At 35.6% G+C, this 20908-nt stretch overlaps 1 protein-coding gene across 1 annotated transcript in view; it reads left to right on the top strand.

Moving 5' to 3' along the window:
- Nucleotides 1–20908, top strand: part of ZDHHC17 (zDHHC palmitoyltransferase 17) — a gene marked incomplete at both ends in the record, with an annotated part of 80396 nt that overhangs the window by 8989 nt on the left and 50499 nt on the right. The window contains one exon of the mRNA XM_080706562.1: nt 17118–17221. Coding sequence (XP_080562688.1) covers nt 17118–17221 — 104 coding nt within the window. The remainder of the gene's footprint in view (nt 1–17117; nt 17222–20908) is intronic.

Genomic DNA, 20908 nt, shown 5'->3' with positions numbered 1-20908 from the left:
AAACTTGTGGCCCGACGTGGTGCCTTACACTTGTAATCTCAGTACTTGGGAGGCTGAGACACTAGGATCACACAGGTTCAGAGCCAGCCTCAGCTACTTAGTGAGGCCCTCTGCAACTTAGTGAGACTCTGTTTCAAAATAAAGAATTAAAAAATAGGGATAGGACTGGTGATGTCACTCGGAGGTAGAATGACCCTGGGTTCAATCCCCAGTACCAGAAAACCAAACTAACTTGTGGAATCCATTCATCTGTTGATGGACACCTAGGTTAGTTCCGTATTTTGGCTATTGCAAATTGTGCTGCTATGAACATGGGTATGTATATGTTACTGTAGATCTCTGATTTCAACCCCTTTGGAAAGATACCCAGGAGTGGTATAGCCATATCATATGGTGGATCTATTCCCAGTTTTCTAAGGAATCTCCACACTGATCTCCGTAACAGCTTAACTAGTTTGTACTCCCACAGTGTAAAATAGTTCCTCTTTCTCCACATTCTTGCCAGCATTTGTTATTTGATTTCTTCATGCTTGCCATCTGATTGGGGTTAGATGGAATCTCAATGTAGTTTTGATTTGCATCTCCCTGATTGCTGATGATGTTGAACAAAAAATTTTTCATTTATCTATTGGCCATTTGTATCTCTTGGGAAGTGTCTATTCAATTCAGTTGCCCATTTCTTGATTAAGTTATTTATTTTGATAGTGTAAAGTCTTTTAAGCTCTTTTTAAATTCTGGATATTACCCCTCTATTAAAATTTATGGGAAATACACAAAATGGAATTCTCAGAAATGAAGAACAAAATTATGTCATTTGTAAGAAGATGGAAATACCTGCAGAATATGTTAAGTGAGATTAGCCAAGCACAGAAAGAGAAGGGACATATGTTTTCTCTAATATGCTCAAGCTAGAGTATTAGGGATACCAGAGGGATTCCAGATAATGGAGGGGAAACCTCAGCAAAAGCCAGGAAGGAAGGGTAGAGGAGAAAGAAGGCTGAAGTTTATTAATGGAAAAGCTACATGCGACTATGTGATGTGAATATAACATTGTTAACCTGACACTCAGTATTGGGAGTCACTCAGTGGGGAAGCAGGGAGGTAGGAGGACACTTAAGTACTGTGTGTGAATATATGCCATTGTCAACATGACCCACATTATGATGTGAGACTATAGTGCACTAATAAAAATAAATTTCTGGAATATATTTTAGTTGCCTAAAAGGAAATCCCAGAGATAATAGTGATGATATTTTAAAAAATATTGTATTCCGAGCCAGGCGTGGTGGTATACGCTTGTAATCCCTGCACTTGGGAGGCTGAGATAGGAGGATCACACAGGTTCGAAGCCTGCCTCAGCTACTTAGTGAGGCTCTCAGCAACCTAGTGAGACCCTGTTTCCAAATAAAAATATAAAAAAATAGGTCTAGGAGTATAGCCCAGAGGTAGAAGGCCTCTGGGTTCCATTCCCAGTACTACCAAAAAAAAATGTATTCCAGTGTTCCTGGTGGCTCATAAACAATATTGTAGTGAATAACATGGGGATTAACAATTCTATCTTGGACAGTGATTCAGAAGAGGCCAAGCTTGAATATGAAGTTTAAGTAATATAATACATTTTTCTCCTTTTGATATGTTCAAAACAGTGTTAAATGATAAAAAAATCTAAGCTAATCTAAACTAAAAATCTGTAAAAGATGTTTTAATTAAGATAACTAATTCTCTAATAAATACAAATTCTAAGTGTTATGGAAGTATTTGTAATTGTAACTAGTAAAATTAGCAAGGTTTTCTTCATAATATATGAGGTAATGGTACATCTTATAATCAACAGTGTCTTTAATTTCATGAATTTCTATCTCTAAAGTTTAGAACTGTACCTAGGAGATATAAGAAGTATAATTAGCTATTTATTTTATAATCTTTTTTTCTGCTACTCAAGAATACGAGAGGATGTACTATTGCTAATTTTTTGTCTTTTATCTATATATATACCTTTACTGAAATTACAAATGTTCATTAATCTTGACAATTCTGTAATTCTAATTGCAAAAATAAATTATAGAAGTTGATTCTTATGGAAAATTTGCTTTCTTTTTGAATATTTATAAGTGTGTATCTCCATAACTAGAAATTTTTATTGGACAACATGTACTAAATGTAGCTTTAAAATATTTGTGTATCTTTAAAACTTTTTTCTGCATAACTTTTTACTGAAACATGTAATTTATGATAAATTGAACACATTTTAAATGTTCAAGTTGATAACTTTTCTTTGAATTAAGCGTCTTAAGTAATTGTAGATATGCAGCTGTAAAATAATATAGACAGGTTCTGTCTGCTTTTTATGTAGGTTCCTTCAAAGTTACAGAATATTATCACAACCTAAAGGTCACTACTAATGCATTTAAGATACAAAACATTTCTGTAAAATAAAAATAATCTTTTCTATCCAAGTAGCAAAATTACATAGAACTATACTATTTTCCATTTGTAACTGTACATGTGTTTGCATGCTCCATTCTCCAGGTCTCCCCAAGTGTCAGCCATCTTAGCTCACATGAACCTTGGTTGACCAGGAATCATCCAGAATGTTAATCTTGTTTCAAAACTGTTTCCTGACATAGAAGTTAGCCAGTCACTGCAGAGTTATACTTTATTTGCCAAATATTTTTCAGAATTCCTGTCTGAATTCCTGTCTTAAAAAATAGCCAGTCATACAGAGTAGTGAAACCAAGCCCTCACCAATCTTAAGCCATCGAGGCTGGCTTCGAACCTGCAGGATCCTCCTGTCTCAGCCTCCCAAGCGCAGGGATTACAAGTGTGCGCCAGGTTACTTTTGATTTCAGGAGTTTTTATCTGCAGCTTCTAACATTTTTATCACTATATGGATCCTTTATATTGTCCTTTTAAAGGCTTATGTTCTTCCATTTAGCCTCAAACCTTTTGTTAACCCCTGGTAACCACTAATCTATTCTACAATTTTGTACATTTAAGAATGTTAAGTGGAAGCATGTAGTATGTAACTATATAGACTTGGCTTTTTTTAATTCATTATAATTTACTGGAGATTCAGCAGGTTTTCTATGTATTACTAGATTGTTCCAGTTAGTACTGAATATGGATTTATCACAGTTTGTTTCAAACTATTCACTCATGACAAGTTACTTGGATTGTTCTAGGCTTGGTTATTAAAACATTTGTGTACAGGTGTTTATATAAATGTAAATGTTCATTTTTCCGGCTAAATACCCAGAAGTACAACTGATGGGTCACATGGTAGTTTTTTTCCTTTCTGTTTTCTTTCTGTCATTTTCTTTTTTGGTGTAGACGATCAAACTCAGGGCCTGGCATGTGTTAGGCATCCTGTATGAGAGTTGTATATTCATGTTTTTAAGAAATGCTGAGCTGTTTTCCAGAGTGGCTATACGTTTATATTCCAACCACCAGTATATGAGTGATATGATTTCTCTGCATCTTCAACAGCATTTGGTATTGTCACTATATTATTTCTATCATAGTTTCATTTATATATGTGTGTATATGAAATAGTAAGCATATATATGCTTATTACTTGTGGTACAGGCAATTGGACCCAGAGGCATTCTACCTCTGAGCTATATTTCCAGCCCTTTTTTATTTTTAACTTTGAAATAGTATCTAAATTCTTGAGGGCCTTGTAAAGTTGCTGAGGCTTAGTGTCAAACCTTGATTCTCCTGTTTTAGCTTCTTACTTTTTTTTTTTTTTTATTGTGGTGCTGGGGATTGAACCCAGGTGTATTCTACCTCCAAGCTATACCTCCAGCCCTTTTTTTATTCTTTATTTTGAAACAGAGTCTCAATAAGTTGTGGAGTGCCTAAGTAGCTGAGATTGGCTGCCAACTTGGATCCTCCTGTCTTAGCCTCCCAAGTACTGGGATTACAAGTGTGTGCCACCACGCTCGGCTTTAAACTTGGTTTGAGATGACTCTTGTGAGAGTGGCTGTAACACAGTCTCCTAGGAGACCACCTCTTTCTATTTTGTCCATCTTTTTCAAAACTATTTTAGCTGTTTATTTTTTGCTTTTCTATATAAATATTAATTTTGTATCTAAAATATCTTGTGGGGTTTTGATAGGAATTGTATTACATTTGTGTATCAGGTTTGAGGGGAGGTTTTTGGATTTTCAAAAGTGAATAGATTTTCTAGCTTGGACATTTTGATATCTAGAAATGCCTTTTCATAAATTGGGTATATAAGTGGTAAGAATGTCTATCCTGGGCTCATCCTCAGTACCCCTTTTCCTTCCAAAGACAGGAAGGAGAAAGAATAGTTTGTGGAGATGGTGAGAAAGAAAAAATCATTAGATGGATAAATTGCATATCCATTCCTGTTACTTCCTTGCTTAAAACTCCCTATTGATCTCTGTTGTCTATTGAACTGGATACCTAAATACCTCTGTTTATTCTCAACTGAAGATTGAAGCTTTGGGTTTCTTCTAAGAAATTGTTCATAATGCTTCTTAGGATTTTCACTTTCTTTAACCTTCAAATTACATTTTGGCAATTAAATTTAAATAACTTGTATGTATATAACTCAAACATTTAAAAAACAAAACAATTTACAATGCCTAAAAGTATTTCCTGAGAATTTTCCAGACTCATTCTCTGCCTCATTTTTCCAGGATCTAGTTGGAAGTGCGTTCAGGACTTGAGTTTGGGCTGCTGGTAAGAGGAGTTGATTTGTGGTAAAGGAGGTGAGCAAGAGGGAGTGAAGTGGTGACTATTAGTACAACTAGGAGATGTATTAGAAGGTGGCTAGTCAGATTCTTAGAGTTGCTGGATAAAATTGAGAATTATTTTCATGTGAAATATGAAATTGTATATATTTTATAATGTAAGGGTGTGGTGCTGAAGTAGGTATTTTAAATCAAAATAAGGTGTTTTTTTATTCTCGAATGTGTTTGATAAAGTTGGTTTAATGACTATATATGTATGGGTACATACACACATAAATATATACATACACATACTAAAGACATTGCTTATTAAAATTGGAGGAAAATAAGGTTATATATATTTTTTTCTTTGTGGTACTGAGGATTAAAGCTAGGGGTATTCTACCTCTGAAATCCTCCTCCAATTCTTTATTTTGAAACAAGGCCTCACTAAGTTGCCTCATAAGTTGCTGAGGCTGGCTGTGAACCTGTGATCCTTCTGTCTCACTTTCCTGAGTACTGGGAAGGATGGCTTTCCTATTTTTTTTTCCTTAATATTGCATTTGCTCTTTAAGCCAATGCCAAATGCCATGGAAATGAAAAACAACAATGGCAGTAGCAACAAGAATACTCATTTGCAAGAGATTTGATTATATTCTTAGAATATTCAGAGATAATCTACAATCAGGAATTTTATTTTAACACTTTGTCCAGATACAAAAAAACCTGTGAATATAAGTAGCAAAACCATGCACTAAATACCGGGCGTGGTAGCGCAGGCTTGTAATCCCAGAGCTTGGGAGGGTGAGACAGGAGGAGTGTACAGGTTTGAAGCCTCAGCTACTTAGTGAGGCTCTCAGCAACTTGCTGAGACCCTGTTTCCAAATAAAGTTATAAAATAGGTCTGGGAGTATAGCCCCGAGGTAGAAAAGCCCCTGCATTCCACCCCAGTACCACAAACAAAACAAAACAAAAAACTATGTATTATATAAACAAGCTCCAAATGGGTTATATAGCTGGTTATAACCAGCTCCAAAATCCAATGAAAATTATATATGTAAATTCATTTGCATACCACTTACCAAAATAAACAACTATTAGAATTGTATTAGGATAGGATAGGTTTTGCTGTGGTAGCATTCCTATAATTTTTTTTTTTTTTTTTTTTTTGGTGGTACTGGGGTTCCTGGAAGCCCTTCTATCTCTGGACTACACTCCCAGACCTATTTTTACATTTTTATTTGGAAACAGGGTGTCCTAAGCCAGCGCACGCGCGCGCGGCTGGCTTCGAACCTGCGCCATCCTCCTGTCTCTGCCTCCCAAGCGTGGGGATTACAAGCGTGCGCCACCACGCCCGGCGGATTCCTATAATTTTAATGACTTAAATGTTAGTGGTTTGCGCTACATGTACATGATGGGTTGGCTAGTAACCTGGGATTCAGAATGATTATCTTTGCTCTCTGGTGGATTGTTAGTCTAAATGACAGACAGACAGAGGTGCATACTCCTTTTATTTATATTCTATTTGCTAAAAATAAAGCCAATCACTTGGATACACCTGCCTTTCAAAGGGTTAAGTATATATAATCCTACCATGTGGCTAAGATAGCTATGACTATTCAGTGAATAGCACTAATGACTAGAATACTTGATATAAAAACCAAGACCAGAAAAGCCTAAGAAAAATTTAATATATATAGCTCTAAACACTATAATCCCTGAAGTACAGTGAAAACATAAATCAGTGGTTCTGAAAATGGGACAGAAATCTTTAAATCAGCATGAAAATGGTTAATGACTGATCTTATAAATGCATAAAAGTCTAATTCAAATATATTAAACAAATTTTAGGACTCAAGTAGAATAAAATGGCCAAAGGATATATATAAACAAAAAATTCTCAAAGGATGAAAATATATTCAAAGTTGAAACTACAGTAAATATTAGTATAAATGAGGGAAAATATGAGAGAGAGAGAGAGAGAGAGAGAGAGAGTGTGTGTGTGTGTGTGTCTGTGTGTGTGTGTGTGTGTACTGGGGATTGAACCCAGGGTCATTCCACCTCCGAGCTACAACCCAGCCCTTTTTAAATTTTATTTATTTATTTATTTATTTATTTATTTATTTATTTATTTATTTATTTATTTATGTGCTGGGGATGGAACCCAGGGGCATTCTACCTCCAAGCTAAATTCCCAGCCCTGTTTTTTATTCTTTATTTTGAAACAGGGTCTCACTGAGTTACAGAGGGCCTCACTAAGTAGCTAAGGCTGTCCTTGAACCACGCTAGATCCTCCTGTCTTTGCTTCCCAAATGCTGAGATTACAAGTGTGGGCCACTACACCTGGCATGCTCGCTCGCTCGCTCGCTCCCTCCCTCCCTCTTTCCCTTCTTTCTTTTCTTTCTTTTCTTTCTCTTGTGGGACCCAGAGGTTTTTCTACCTTCACGTATACTCCAAGACCTATTTTATACTTTATTTGGAAACAGGGTCTCACTAAGTTGCTGAGAGCCTCACTAAGTTGCTGAGAGCCTCACTAAGTAGCTGAGGCTGGCTTCGAACCTGCGCAATCCTCCTGTCTCAGCCTCCCAAGTGCTGGAATTACAAGCCTGTGCCACCACACCCAGCTTATTCTTTATTTTGAAACAAGGTCTCAGCAAGTTGTGGAGGGCCTCACAAATGGCTGAGACTGGTTGCAAACCTGCAATTCTCCTTGTCTCAGCCTCCCACATACTGGGATTACAAGCATGCACCATCACAGCCAGTTTAGTGAGGAAGAATTTTTTTTGAAGATTTAAAGAAGTTTATTAGAAAGATAGAAATACAGAAAATAGAAATACAGCCCCATGCCAAAATGGCATGGTGGGGGGGTAACTCGAAATGAATACACCCTAGTGAGGAAGAATTTAAAAAGAATACCCAGCGTCAGTGAGTTTATGGAGAAATAGTAAACTCAAATCCTAAGTTTTCATTTTTTGTGAATATTTCAATGAAATCAACACAGGTACATTAAAATAGGTCATAAATCATAATCTGGAGTTAAGATATTTTTATTGTTATTAAGAAAATACAGATTGTCTTAGAAATAGTACACTGGGGCAGTATAGTATCTTTAAAATATATAAGTAAGATATTTTTTTTTTTTTTGGTGGTACTGGAGATGGAACCCAGGGGCCTTCTACCTTCGGGCTATACTCCCAGACCTATTTTATATTTTTTATTTGGAAACAGGGTCTCTTAAGCCAGCAGAGGCTGGCTTTGAACCTGCGTGATCCTCCTGTCTCAGCCTCCCAAGCATGGGGATTACAAGCGTGTCCCACCACTCCTGGCAGTATATCTTTTCATATGTTTTGGTCTTTTAGTCTCATTTTACAAAGAAGTGACTTTCATGACATGTTCAAGAATTATTTTTTGGGGAAAGGAGCAAAATACTTTAAAACAAAAGGCTATATTACATTTTTGATATGTTGTCATTTTCACACAACATGGCTTATTTTGACATTGTCCCTTTTCTTGCTGTTTGAGAAAAATATGGCTTCTTACATAAAATTTGATATCATCTTAGACAGTAGTAAAGTATTATGTTTTCTTTCTCCTGAGGTTTCTTGTTATATTGTTTTTGGTATGTTAAGCAGTTGTCTCTCGAAATCCATCAGATTTATGAAATCTTGTTTTCTGTTCACAAATTTGTGATTAACCTATATATTTGTAATTTGAATGAACAAAAGCCAATATCATTTTTTGCCTCTAATAGAAGTGTGGAATATTTGGAAATCAGCTGATTGTGTTTATCCCTGTCACCATTGAAAGTGTAGTAATACCCACCACCTTTGGTTGAGGCACTTGGCCCTACTCTTTCTTCTATTATTGAACAGTGCTAAGTAGTTCTATGGAATTCTAGTTCATTCCAACAGTGACACTTATTATATAACCATTTTACAATGAAAATTGTATTATTTGTATCTACTTTATAATTATATGACCCACTTACATCTTTTTCATTAATGTCTATTTCAGGGGACACCTGTTTAGTCTATTTTCCCATGGTACCTTTAGCTTGGAATCCAATATTTTGGAGATATACTAGTAAGTCATAATGAAAGCATAGGTCACAATTTATCAACAAATGAACACAATAGCAGCTGTTTGGAGACAGCAGTGCAGTACACTACACATTAACATTTGCCCAGTGTCCTTTTTATGGGACAGCTGTTTTTGAATATCAATGTTTGAAATACAGTACGTGCTTTACAATAAGATGATAAATTAGTTCTATAAGATACTTTCACAAATGCATTGTTTATATTACATATCAGTTGTGTGCATAATATTTTGTTCATGTGAACATTTAATAAAAGTAACTTTTGCAGTGAAGTTCATGACATCTTCACAGTGCATTTAAAAATAATTTCAAATGCTCTAATTATTTGCCTATTTCCTCAAAGGAGTAGAACTCTAAAAATTATTTCAAAATTATTGTAAGTGGTGTATTCAGTTTAAATGTTTACAGGTGCCCTATATATAGGATAATGGGATATAGTGGATTAATCAAATATTGCTGGTGGGATTCTAAATATAATCCTTTTGCAAAACAATTTATGGTTCTGTGTCAGAAACCCTAAAAATATTCATACTCTCTTCGGGGAGTTTACCCCAGTTAAAAAGAAGAAATGTTAAATGAGTTATTTTTCAGTAGTGAGGCAAAAAAAAAAAAAATCTGTCCATTTTTTATTTCACTTAAGGGCACTAATATTATGAGGCAATGTGGGAACCCATATGATCATAATAGGAACCAGTCACACCTTACAGTCTAGCAGTGAAGAGAATGTTGGAAGACAAGAAGAGGCATGCCTAAGAAAAAATATCTGAGCTTAGTTATGTGAGAATAACTTAAATGTTAAGAGGTTAGGGAGGTAATGTTTTAGTGCATTTCAATATATCAATATATTTAGTGGTTAAAAGACAGTTCCTTTTGAAAGTCTGTGTCTGGTATGTGGACATGTGAAAGAAAAGACTAAAGTGGATAATAGACTGCATAAGATATGTAAATATTTGGGCAAATTTGTTAACTTTGCAAGAATAAGGTGAATGTTTCTTCTTTCTATAGAATTTCGGTGAACATTTATGCATGCCAAATTCATATTTATTGTTAAAAATACAGACAAACTTCCGGGCGTGGTGGTGCACGCTTGTAATCCCAGCATTTGGGAGGCTGAAACTGGAGGATCTCGGTTCATGGACAGCTTCAGTTACATAGTGAGGCCCTTCTCAACTCGGTGAGACCCTGTTTCAAAAAAGAAAAAGACAAAAAAAAAAAAAAGGGCTGGGGGTGTAGCTCGGAGGTAGAATGCCCCTGGGTTCCATCCCCAGTACCACAAAAACAGAAAAAACAAAACAAAACATATGGACTAGGAGGTAGAAGTTGATGACCATTTTATACATCTAAAATTCTACTCTGTTGTCATCAGGTCAAACTTTTTTTTTTTTTTTTTTTTTTTTTTTTTGCAATATTTGGGATGGAACCCAGGGACATTGTACCTCCAAGCTACACCCCTCAGCCCTTTCTTTTTTTTTTTTTTCTTCAGTCTTTTTGTTTTTGAAACAGGGTCTCACTGTCACTGAGTTCATAAGGGCCTCGCTAAGTGGCTGAGGCTCTTCTTGAACTGCAATCCTCTGGTCTCTGCCTCCCCAATGCTGGGATTACAATTGTGCGCCACCACGCTTGGCCAGGTCAGACTTTTTGTTGTTGTCAGAAACAAGAAGGTTAATTTGATATGTTGGATTGAAGCAGTGTTGGTACTATAGTACACAGAGGAACATGTTTGCCCAAGTTTGCACTTGGTTAGAACCAACAGTCATATTCTATTACTTAGAGACTTGGAGCACAGAAAAATACATATTTATGTAGGGAACCTACTGTCTACTGAAAAAAATTATTTGAAATCTTTCCATTGCACATTCCCAATTAACCAATTAATTTTTGTCTGTCTTCACTTATTGGTGCATTAAGTAGGTTAAAAAGGATTTTGTTGTGAGTGTATAGTGCCACCTGCTGGCACTGTTAGCTAGTTACATTAAATTTTTTTTTTATAATGTAACAACTGGTTTTCTTTGCCATTCATTGCTCACGTGGTTATATATGTTTTATATTTATGCTGTTCTTCTTTTTGTTGTAAATAATCAGTATTCCCTCTTAAAGTCTGTATGTTATTCCCAGACTATAGTTCATTTCTTTGCATATTACTATAACTGACAAAATGCCTTTATTTCACACTAAGAGTATAAAGAATGAGTTGTGTTTTCTCCTCTTTGAGTTTCATTGAGTAATTTTTGTTAACATTGTATTTTAAGAAGGTGTCAGATTTGGTTCATTAATATTAACTAGAATTTAGAGGTGAGTCAGATATCCAGAGAGACCCTTTTTCTTCTGTCTTGTCAGCAATGGCTTATAATGCTTTAATTAATATAGATTTAATATGAATTGAATAGAGTTCAGTTTGAGCAAATGATATAATTGAGCTTAGCTTAATTTAGTTTCTTTGTTCGGAGGCTGACCTGTTAGAATGATAAGTGGAAGCAGACATTTGTACAGTGTAAGCCATAAGCATATGATTAAAACCTTTTCGATCTGCTAATTCATCTGTGTAGATGAGCTATGCACCAGAGGCAGAGGGAGAACATGTGTCTTGTGGGTAACATGTATATGCCTAGAGTTTTGTTGGATTGGTCTCTTGCTTCAGTTTGGGAATGCATTCGTTTAATTATTTGAGAATTGCAGTATCTTTTCATACATGTATTTACCACTGTATTTTGTCGTCTTTGAATTATTTTTTGTCTTCGAGAAATAAAAAATTTATAGATTTTGTGTGCCATTCTGAGTAGTGTGATGAAATTCAGCTCCATTCTGCCTAGACCAAATTATCTTTTGTCTAGTATATTGGTCACTTAGTAGCTGCCTGTAATAAAGTGATTCATAAAGTGTTTCTTCCGGGAGACCAGAGGATCATGGTTTGCAGGCAGCCTCAGCTACTTAGCAAGGCCCTTTGTAACTCAGTGAGATCCTGTTTCAAAAAATATAAAGACTAAAAAATAGGACTGGGGTTGTAGCTTGGAGGTAGAATGCCCCTGGATTCCATCTTCAGTATGGCTAAATAAATAAATAAATAAATAAAAAATAAATAAATAAAATGCTGGGCATGGTGGTGCACGCTTGTAATCCCAGGACTTGGGAGACTGAGACAGGAGGATCACAGGTTTGTGGCCAACCTCAGCTACTTAATGAGGCCTTCCACAACTTAGACCCTGTTTCAAAATAAGGAATAAAAAATAGATCTGGGGGTGTAGCTTGGAGGTAGAATACCCCTAGGTTCAATCTCCAGAACCACAAAAAAAAAAAAAAAAAAAGACAAAAGGTCATGTGTTGAGGTTGCTAACTAAAAACTACAGTAAGAATGAGTCTTCTGTGAAATTGGGAAGAAAGAAATTGATTCTGTTTTTATTGCTGCACCTCAAACTTCAAAAATTGCAGCCATGGTGCGTGTAAATGCTTAGTTACGATGGAAAAGGCATTTAATATGTGTACATAGGGAAAAAGTATGTATAGGGCTTAGTACTGCTCATGGCTTTAGTCATCTCCTGGGTATCTTAGAATGTCTCCCCTTTGGATAACTCCAACAGGGCAAGTGAATAAACATGAATTGTAGTATTACTTTGACACATGATCCAGCATTTGCTCTATACTTACAGTGTAAATTCGTTCGAGTCATGTCTCATTATGTTGATTTCTCTTATCAGAGTTTTTAGCAGGTGCAGTTATCCTAGTTCTTCTTACTCCTGTCTTTAGTGGCAGATTTTGGAGGGAATTTCTCTTCCACTTCTCTACAAAAACTGCCAAAGTCAGGATTGTAAAAGTCTTTGACTGACTACTAGGTACAAGAGGACTGAGATTGACAGTGGTATTTTCACTTATGTACACAGAGCTGATGGTGCTAATTCCTTCAATAATCCTCAGTCTTCCCCTTCCCCTTCTCCTTCCCTTAGATTACCTCCTTGGCTTCACTGAGGTTTCTCTTCCATTATTGTGAATCCTTCTGGTATCTCCATTACTCCCTAGCTTCCACATATTAGAGAAAACTTGTAGTACCCTTCACTTTCTATAACTGGCTAATCTCACTTAACATAATTCTCCAGGTCCTTGCATTTTTTCTTGCAATGACATAATGTTGTTCTGTATTGCTGAGTAGAATTCCTTGTGTGGATATCCCATAATTTTTTAATCTATTCATCCATTGATGGACACCTATAATTTGGCTGTTGGCTTTATAATTTGGCTATTATGAATTGTGCTGCTATGAACATGGATATATGTGAGCACATTTTAAAACATTTTACCTAGTTCCAGCTGCTTAGGAGGCTGAGGTGGAGGATTCTTTGAACCCAGAAGTTTGAGAGTAGCCTACGCAACATAATAAGATGCTGTCTTTTATGAAAAAAATTATATTTTGAGGTTTCATGACATTATTAGTTTTAGGCCTACTGACAGTTATGGTTATCTTGATAGACTGTTATCATTTGTTACAGTGATCTAGAATTAATTAAGGGAAATCTTTTTTTTTTTTTTTTTTTTTTGGTGGTACTGGGGTTCCTGGAAACCCTTCTACCTCCAGGTTACACTCCCAGACCTATTTTATATTTTTATTTAGAAACAAGGTCTCTTAAGCCAGCAAGGCTGCCTTCGATCCAGTGCGATCTTCCTGTTTCCGCCTCCCAAGCACAGGAATTACAAGCCTGCGCCACCACGCCCAGCTGAAAGCATCTTTTAAAAAATTAGTTATCTTTTACTTTTTTAAAAAGTTAAAAAACAAAACAAAACTGAACTTGTAGGTGGGGTAAAACAGATTCTGGTATAGGTTTATTTTATTTTATTTTATTTTATTTTTTGTGGTATTGGGGATGGAACCCAGGGGCATTCTACACTCCCAGATTTATTTTTTTATTACAAGTGTGTGCCACAACGCCTGGCTTGTATAGGTTAATTTTAAATGTTCAATTTCTAGTAAGATTTGGGAGATTATATTTGGTAATGTTAGTAAGACAAAATGGAATATACAGAAGCTGAGAATACAATTTGATCATTATGTATAGTATGTGAGGTCTTTCAGAATGAAAATGAAATTAAAGACACATGATAGCCACTAGATAGTAATCCTTAAAAATAGTTTTAAATTTTATGGATATTCATTGTTTGCATGTAAAAGCAATGTGTTTTGCCCTTAGTAAAAAGAGTAGCAGTTGGCTTAAGCAGATTTTCAAATTTGAATAATTTTTTAAACATTATATTGTCTTTTTCTATATTTTAAGTTATTATTGGAAGACTTATTGTTGTAATTTTTACTTACTGTCCTTCTATTGTCCTCATTTTAATGGTAAAGTTCATGAGGGCTTAAGGCTGTACTTTGTATACCTTTATAATGCTGCTCTGAGCCACAGTGGAGTCTAATGTAAAGGAAAGATGCTGATGCTCTCTGTATTTAAGTCTTGATGTTCATTTTATCATGAGTTTTTTTTTGTTTTGGCTTCTCGTTATCACTTTAAAAACACATTCTATTAAGTTAGGTGTGGTGGCGCACACTTGTAATCCCAGCATTTGGGAGGCTGAGACAGGAGGATCCTGGTTCGAGGACAGCCTCAGCTGCTACTTAGTGAGGCCCTTTGGAACTCAGTGAGACTCTGTTTCAAAATAAAGAATAAAAAATAGAATGCCTCTGGGTTCCATCCCCAATACTGCAAAAAAAAAAAAAAAATCACCACACACATTCTATTAAAATGCTTTTTTGAAATCTTGATTAGCTGCTTTTTTATACCTTTTTAATTAAAGTTTGTATTCTCCTCACTCTGTCTTGGTCCTGGGTTTGAGTACATTGTCGAGTCTTTATGTCTAACAGGCTGTCAATATGTAGTTTTTGGATATGTTATTCCATTCTCCTTGAAAGATATGACGAGGTATTTATTGTCTTTGAGGTGTCTTACAGCCCTATAGAAGTTGGAATTGAAGTGTAATTTTTTTTCTTCTGACAGATAAAAATAGAATCAGAAAAGAATTTAAAGAAGGAACTGTTACTAAACAGACCTCTTTCTTCATCTCACTCTGTTAAGTATACAACACAGAGAAATTGAAAATTGGAATTCAGTGGAGAAAGTACATAGAAAAGTTTTTAAAAGATTAAAGCCTTAAAGCCGGGCGTGGTGGCTCACACTTGTAATCCCTGCGCTTGGGAGGCTGAGACTGGAGGATTGCACGGGTTCGAAGCCAGCCTCAGCTACTTAGTGAGGCTTTCATCAACTTAGTGAGACCCTGATCCAAATAAAATATAAAAAAAGGTCTGGGAGTATAGCCCGGATGGTAGAAAGCCTCTGGGTTCCACCCCCAGTACCACCAAAAAAAAAAAAAAAAAAAGGTTAAAGGCTTATGGTTTGGTTTATTTCAACACTTATTTAGAATGTTGAATAGACCCCAAATATCTTACTTTCCCAAGTTATTTAGTTCTATTTTAGTGGAATTTGAGAAAAAATTTTTAAAAAGCATTTAGTAAACTATTTAGAGTATATTGTGACTCTTGGCTTAAAAATGACATCTTTTTCCATTCTTCTGGTAATGTGTATTACTATGTAATTTTAATATTGGCTATAGTATTATAAGAGACCAAATAAGCATTTAGTTGTGGGAAGGTTACATACTAAGTAGAATTTGCTTTTGTGAAACTATAAAAATTCCCTTTTGTTGGAAAGTCTTTATAGTTACATATCAGAAAATATAAGAAGTAAGAGAAAAATTATGTCTCAAACAAATTTAGAATTTCTTTTTTTCTTTTTGATGTCTTATTTATTTATTTATTTATTTTTTTGGTGGTACTGGGGTTCCTGGAAGCCCTTCTACCTTCGGGCTACACCCCCAGACCTATTTTATACTTTATTTTTGGAAACAGGGTCTCTTAAGCCAGCAAGGCTGGCTTCCAACCTGCGTGATCCTTCTTTCTCAGCCTCCCAAGCATGGGGATTACAGTGCGCCACCACGCCTGGCTCTGGAATTTCTGACACAATTTGAATGGCTAGAGTAAGGAAAAGTAAGCCTATCAGCTTTTCTCAGTAAAATTTCTTAATTTTGTATCATTAAATATCAATGATAGGTCGTATGACCAAAGGCAAAAAAATATAGATTATTCAAAGAATTTTTTTCCAAATATTTTGCCAAAATTTATTGTTATTTATAATTTACATATGTCTGAAAAATATCAGAAATATTATAATTTGAAGAGATTAAATATTAGAATAGAATAATATACTCAATTTTTTTTGTTTTCATGGAAAAGAAGCATAATTGTGTTTTAGTGCTGTATTATGTTGAGGAAGCTATATATATATATATACATATATATAATTTTATATTTTAAATAGAAATTGCACAGTATGTTTTGAGTGAATGTAATAGGAAAACTTAGTTTTTAGTTTTTAAAAGATAGATTTTTTTAGAACTCAGGTCCTGTGTTGCTTAATTGAGTAGGACATGTTCTGAGAAATGTGTTGTCAAATGACTTCATCACTGTGTGAAAATTGCTCAGTTCCAGGTGGAATAGACTATACTGTACAGCGAGACTGTGTGATAAAGCGTTTTGTTTCTAGGCTTCAAACTTGTAAAACCTGTTACCAAACTGAATATAGTCAATAATTTTAACACAGTGGTATTTATATAAAAAAGATTGCAAAATACGGGGTGATAGGAACTTTTCAATTCCAGTGTAATCTTATGGGGTCACCATCATATATGTGATCTGTTGTTAACTGAAATGTCGTTAGGTAGTGCGTGTTTGTGTTCCAGCAGATTTATATTTTATTGGTGCTACTCCGTTCCTTACTTACTTAATGGTAGATGCTTAATCCATCTGCATGAAGGACTTTAAAAAAAGGTAATATCTGAGAATAGTAGAAAAATAATATTCTTATATATTATGTTTTTCAATGAGAATATAGAAGTTTTTTCTTTCCTTTAGGACCTTAAGAGTTTATTTGGGAAATAGGTTAGAATGTTGGAGCTAGGGGTTATGTTTGAGTAATAGAAAAATTGATCTGCAAGAGAATAAGAGTTGATTTCATCAAGAGGAGTCTTTGGAGCTAAAGATGTATTTCAGTTACTAGTTTGTTACTAATTTCTAGTCTTAGAGTTTTTAAATTTTGAGAATATGTAAAGGGGCAAATTTATTTGATATGCTTTTTTAAAGAATATAGACTTCAGAATAAAGTGAAACATACTGTTTTGATAATGAATATTTTTTAAACAACACAGAAGCAAAAATATTGAAATATACTCTGTACCTTTTTTTCCCCTTTTTTCCTCATGTTGCCTGTGTGTGATTTTCTTTTTAACAGGAAATCAAGCCCCAAAGTCATTATAACCATGGATATGGTGAACCTCTTGGACGGAAAACTCATATTGATGATTATAGTACATGGGACATAGTCAAGGCTACACAGTAAGTTGTGTGTGGTGTGCGTGTGTGTGTGCGTGCGTGTGTGTGTGTGTGTGTGTACTTGATTTTTTTCACATAAATATTTTAAGTAAAATATAAATCTGAATAACTGTCTTATTACCTTGGGAAGAATAACAGTATCTCAGTTTATTTATTTCCCACCAGTTTATTAAATATGTCTGGTTTGGAGTCTGCTAATCTTTTTAGAGTTGACCCTTATGCCCCAAGAATATTAATATGGATTATGGAGAATTAGAAAACATTGTTGGTATCAGAAGCATTTTAAATGGTGAAACGTTTAAAAAATGGTGTATATCCCATATTCTTCCCCTTCAAGTAGATACACAAATTAGAAATAAAATAATGTCATATGTTTGTTTATTTTTTATTTATTTTTTTAATTTATTTTTTTTTATTGGTGCACTGTATTCATACATCATAGTGGGATACAAACTTTTGTAGACATACATGCACACATCGCCCAGTCAGCCCCCACCTGATCCCCACCCCACTCTCTCCCCATCCCTCCCTCCCATGCTTGGCTTAGTGGTTGACATCTAGTATTATAGCAATTTATCCAAAATTAAAAATGATAATCTCACATAACAGTTTCATTTGTCTGATACCAAGCTTTTGATGACTTAAAGATAACATTTCAATATTTCTTTTTACTTTCTTTCTTACCAGAAAATATTTTTTTTCTATTTTTTTAGGTGAAACTATCATATATTTATATATTTATTTTTCAGAAAAAAAACCTATCCTAATATGGAATATGGACTCTAGATACCCACAATGATCTTGAAAAAGAACAAAGCTAGAAGATATATATTTTCTGATTTCAAACCATATAAAGCTACAATAATTGAAACAGTGTAGTACTATTCTAAAGGCAGATATATAAACCATTGGAGTTAAATACAAGCCTAGAGCTAAATTCTTCCCTATATTGTCAAGTTATTTTTGACAAGGTTTCCACGAACATTTGGTGGTGGAAATAATAATCTTTTAACTAGATACTGGTTTTTTTTTTTTTTTTTTTTTTTGGTGGTACTGGGGTTCCTGGAAGCCCTTCTTCCTCTGGGCTACACTCCCAGACCTATTTTATATTTTTGAAACAGGGTTTCTTACGCCAGCACGGCTGGCTTCGAACCTGCGCGATCCTCCTGTCTCCGCCTTCCAAGCGCGGGGATTACAAGCGTGCGCCACCACGCCCGGCTTAACTAGATATTGTTGAAAAATAATAATTACATGGAAAAGAATAAAATTGGACCCTTACCTAATCCCATATACAAGTATTAACTCAAAATAGATAAAAGACCTAAATATAAATCTTAAGACTATAAACTTTTAGAAGAAAATCTGGGTCATAAAACCTCACAACATTGAAATTGGCAGTGATTTCTTGGATATGATTTCAATGGCACAGGCAACAGAAGAGTATACAAACTCCCTAAAAAATAGAAAAAAATATTGTATATCCAAAGACAATGTAAACAGAGTTAAAAGTTACTAATAGAATGGGATAAAATATTTCCAAATGCTATATCTGAAGGTATATTAATATTCCAACTAGAAATCCTAAAAATTAACAACAATAAAGGCAAACAATACCATTTAAAGATAGGTAAAAGACTAACATAAATAATGAATCTCCACAGATAATCAATCTTAGTTGTCTGTTGGATGGAAAATCTTGTTTCTCTGGTTCTTCTGGTGTGTGTTACCTATTTCTTCTTTGTAGTTAATCTCTTTGAGTATTTTCTCTAGTGCTGGTTTTGAAGACAAAAATTCCTTCAGTTTCTGTTTGTCATAGAAGATTCTTATTTCTCCATCTAATTTGATAGAAAGTTTTGCTGGGTAGAAAATTTTGGGCTGGAAGTTGTTTTCTTTCAGAGTTTGGAATATGTTACTCCAAGCCCTTCTGGCTCTCATGACTTGGTTTGGGAAGTCTGGAGTGATTCTAATTGGTTTGTCTCTGAATGTCACTTGGCCCTTTGTTTTTGTTGCCTTTCAGATTCTCTGCTTGGCTTCCACATTGGTCATTTTGACAATTATGTGGCGTGGAGATCCTCTTCTCTGATCCTGTCTAAAGGGAGTTCTATAAGTTTCCTGGACCTGTGTGTCAACCTCTTGCTCTATGTTTGGAAAATTTTCTGCTATTACTTCCTTGAAGAGATTGTTGATCCCTTTGGTTTCACTTTCTTTTCCCTCCTCTATTCCAATTATTCTTAGGTTAGCTCTCTTAAAATGGGCCCATATTACTTCAATGTCAGAATCCTGCTGTCGGATATTTTTTCCTAGATTAGAAACTATGAGTTCATTTTTGGAATGATCATCTTCCAAGAGTGAGATTATGTTCTCCATGTGGTCTAATCGGTTGTTTGTGCTTTGAATTGAGGCCTTTACTTCATTAATTGCATCCTTTATCTCTTTTTGGCTCTCTCTGAGTTCTTTTCATAGCACCTCTATTATTTCTACAGTTATTTTTCTGATTTGATCTTCTAGAAATCTCTGATTTTCTGTTTTATCGGGTTCTGATGTTGTGGGGTTGTGGGCATTCATTGCTCCAGTATTATTCCTCTTTCCCATTATTTAGGAAGTTTGTGCCTTCTCTGGGTTCTTCCCTTGGGTCACTATGACTTCACTTAAGGTGTTCTGGATCTCGAGTCAGTAGTATCTCAGACCCCACTACTCCTTTACTGGGTTGTATCACAGAGTCTCTGACCCAGAGAGTCGATAGAGGTTGCTTTAGACTGTGGGGGGTGCCAGGTTGCGCGTTCTCCTATGGTGTGATATCTCTGCCACCGCCCCTCCCCCACTGGGTCAAGTCCCAGGGAGTACAGTACTGGGATTTCTCCTCTGGGTTCCGCAATTTGACTCACCGTTCTTGAGTTTGCAGATGTAGCTGTACTGGACTCGGTGAATTCTGTTCTGCTGCCGCCGGTGGCAATATGGCGTTGCTGCTACGCCCTTGGCCGTGAGGCTGGTGTATTTCTTCTTGCTTTTGAGTTCCACTCTGAATCACTGCAGCGTGTGCTGAGCTCAGCCACTGGGAGCTTTAGGTGTTCCCTGTGCCGAGAAATCCCGCCTGGCTGTTCTGCAGCGGCTCACCTCGGCTTGCTGTAGCCGTCTGGTGAACTCGCCGCTGCCGCCGGCAGTATGGCGCTGCTGCTGCGTCCTCGGGTGTGAGGCCGGTGTATCTCCTCTGTGGCTCTGAGCTCTGTTCTCAGTCCGCTTTCTCTCTGGAGCCTGGTGATTTTTTTGTTTCTCTGGTGATGATGTTTTCTGGCTATGAAAGGCACTGATTTTGTGGTAATGGAGATTGGTTGTTAGCGGGGCTCTTAAGCCCCGCTTTTCTCGGTCGCCATCTTCCCCTCATATGTTTGTTTATTTGACCTATAATAAGGGTGATACTACAGAGTTGTCTGAAGTAATCATTTTTAAAATGGCCAGATTATATCAGTTTTTGAGATACGGTAAGGAAAATTACGAATATTATAATGCAAATCATGTGGAAGAAGTTCAGTTGTAAATAAAGAAGAAAAAGCTTGCATTTAATTAAGAGGTTCTTCAGCATTTTAAAATTGCTTCAAGTTCATTGCATCAAGCAGATTTGATAGTTATAATGGCATAATTAAATTTTAGTTACCTTAGGTGTATATTTTTTTCTGGTTATTCTGATCATTG

Source organism: Muscardinus avellanarius, assembly GCF_963383645.1.
Source record: "Muscardinus avellanarius genome assembly, chromosome: 11".
NCBI classification, from domain to species: Eukaryota; Metazoa; Chordata; class Mammalia; order Rodentia; family Gliridae; genus Muscardinus; species Muscardinus avellanarius.
The sequence above is the reverse complement of the archived record's forward strand: the minus strand, read 5'-3'. Positions and strand labels throughout refer to the sequence as shown.